Raw genomic sequence first — 2,689 nt, 5'->3', positions numbered from 1 at the left:
GTGAGTCACTTATTTTACATATGCACCTTTAAGTTTTTCACTCAACTGACTCTTCACCTCCTTCCACAGAGACTGCTGTCATGAGCTGCTTGGACACATTCCCATGCTGGCAGACAAGGAGTTTGCCCAGTTTTCCCAGGTAATAGCATATGCTACACGTTTTTGTTGTTGCGGTTTGAGCAATGTCGCTGATCATTCTGACCACCTCCAGGAGATCGGCCTGGCCTCACTTGGAGCTTCACAAGAAGACATTGAGAAACTATCCACGGTAGGTCTTTCAAAAATATCCAAACAAGAGAAGGCTTACTTTGAGCGAGGCTGTGACTACTGGAAACGCAGCCTGTGTTCACACTGCAAGTTGTTGACTTTAGCAGCATCAGGTGGCTAAAGCTAATAACTGCACCAACTCTGACTTCTCAGTTCTCCGCTCTTTTATAGTTATACTGGTTCACTGTGGAGTTTGGACTCTGCAAACAGAACGGGACCGTGAAAGCTTACGGCGCCGGCCTCCTCTCGTCCTATGGAGAGCTTGTTGTGAGTGACCACTATGTTCACCTACAGAGGATTTCATCAAAATTGCACTTATCTTGACATTTTCCTATCCCTCTACCAGTATGCTCTGTCCAACGAGCCGGAGTACAAACCCTTCAACCCAGAGGAAACTGCTGTGCAGCCGTATCAGGATCAAACCTACCAGCCAGTTTACTTTGTCTCTGATAGCTTGGAGGACGCCAAGATTAAACTGAGGTATTTTCTTTTAAGGCAAAATATCCACTGTGCTGGTTGTCTTACCCTTGTTGTTCTCTTCGACAGGAAGTACTCTGGGACTATCAAGAGGCCCTTTGCAGTGCGATACGAGCCTTTCACCTGCACCATTGACGTACTGGATCAGCCCAGCAAGATTGTAAACGAACTGTGCAGGATGCGAGAAGAACTGAAGACGCTGCAGGGTGCCTTGGAGAATCTAAGTTCCTCCTGAGGACATCAAGGAAAACTCAACTGGACAGGAATTACACAAATGTAAAATAAGAGCCCAAATTCACTGTACAGTTGCCTCAAGTCCTTGTCTCTGTTTATTGTGAAGATGTGCAAAAAATGTAAACATTTATTTTCATGACTCTGTGTCTTTTAATTTGATAAGCCACGTGGAACCACTACACAAGCAACACTTACAAAACCCCATTGTATTCCATTTTTATGCTGAACATTCTTGGAAAGCGTTAATGTGCATATGATTGAGCAGGGAGAATGATTTTATTATGAATTATTTAAGTATCAAGTTCCCTCTTATGGTCAGAGCTGGAGCCAGTAATGAGGCATAGCATGTCCGAGCCAGGTCATCGGGACCTGACATTCAACCAGCGCTATCCTCTTGGCTGGAACATGCTCTTTCCCCCCCCAAATCCCCCAGGAGACTTGTGATTTTAGGCTGTTGAAGTTTTGATGGAGGTCTAATGTCCTGATTTCCACAGGCAACATTCGAGGAACGCTCATCAGTGATCCACAACACTCGTTATCTCCACCAACGGTGTGAAGTTCTCAGAAGGGCTGCCTTGCAATCTCACTTCCAAAAACTCAAACTGTGTACACTGCTCTAGTCTCCATGGGAATCCTTGGGTTTGGGAAGATTACGACAATAGTGTGGGAAGTAAGGAGAAGAGTGTAGGAAAACTAACTCCCTTCTTGCAACAGACACCACATCCAGCAATGTCAAATCCACAAATCCCAGAGAAACCGTGGCAAGGATCCGGATACGCCCAGAGCCAAATAGCAGCAGGTTGCCGCTGCAACACTAAGGACAGGACAGCCAGAGAGATTCTTGCACTCGGCGCACTGGCCACAAATCCCCACAGGCTGTATCATCCTGACTTAAATGTTTTCATGGACACCCTAGCCAAATTGGTCTGGTAGCCTACTTTGAGCTGCAACATGCAACAGAGGTCATTGAGTTCACTCGGTCCTGTGAAGTCACAATGAACTTCATGATTCAGTTCTAACCCCCTTTTGAGGCTTAACAGTTAACAAATCCTCTTCAGACAAGTTCACTGAGAGGATATGCAACAGCTTGTGTGCTCATTTGAAACAGAGATGAGTAGACTGACTGCTACTTCTGTGTTTAAAAAGGTGTGGGTGCGTTTTAATCATGTCGGAACACAAATCATTATTTTTTCCACTGGAGTGGCAGTTCCGTCCACATAAAATTGGCTGTGTCCCCCGCACCTCAACATATGCTGCATGTGTGTACAAATTATACTGTGCGAAAATCTGACGATAACATTGTTTGCAGTAAAATAAATATATGATTTTATCTGAAAAACTTGACAAAACAAAGACGGAATGGCAGCATTTATGTGTGAAGGTTTTCTTTAAACAAAAATCGATGAAAACTCAGTGGTCATCAACATTTTTGAATCCAAGATCCCCAGTCTTAAAGGCCTACTGAAAGCCACTACTACCGACCACGCAGTCTGATAGTTTATATATCAATGATGAAATCTTAACATTGCAACACATGCCAATACGGCCGGGTTAACATATAAAGTTAAATTTTAAATTTCCCGGGAAACTTCCGGTTGAAAACGTCTATGTATGATGACGTTTGCGCGTGACGTCAATGGTTGAAGCGGAAGTATTCGGACACATTGTATCCCAATACAAACAGCTCTGTTTTCATCGCAAAATTCCACAG

General features: G+C 44.1%; 1 protein-coding gene across 1 annotated transcript in view; it reads left to right on the top strand.

Annotated features, from left to right (window-relative positions):
- The window catches only part of th2 (tyrosine hydroxylase 2), a 7,029-nt gene extending 5,933 nt beyond the window's left edge, over positions 1-1,096 (top strand). The window contains exons 8-12 of the mRNA XM_062067115.1: positions 70-139; positions 212-268; positions 439-534; positions 614-747; positions 814-1,096. Of these exons, the coding sequence (XP_061923099.1) occupies positions 70-139; positions 212-268; positions 439-534; positions 614-747; positions 814-979 (523 nt within the window). The 3' untranslated portion in view covers positions 980-1,096. The remainder of the gene's footprint in view (positions 1-69; positions 140-211; positions 269-438; positions 535-613; positions 748-813) is intronic.
- The last annotated feature ends 1,593 nt before the right edge of the window (positions 1,097-2,689 follow it).

This window comes from Entelurus aequoreus, linkage group LG12 (genome assembly GCF_033978785.1).
Source record: "Entelurus aequoreus isolate RoL-2023_Sb linkage group LG12, RoL_Eaeq_v1.1, whole genome shotgun sequence".
Taxonomy (NCBI): Eukaryota; Metazoa; Chordata; class Actinopteri; order Syngnathiformes; family Syngnathidae; genus Entelurus; species Entelurus aequoreus.
Note: the sequence above shows the minus strand (reverse complement) of the source record. Positions and strands in the feature narration are given on the sequence as shown.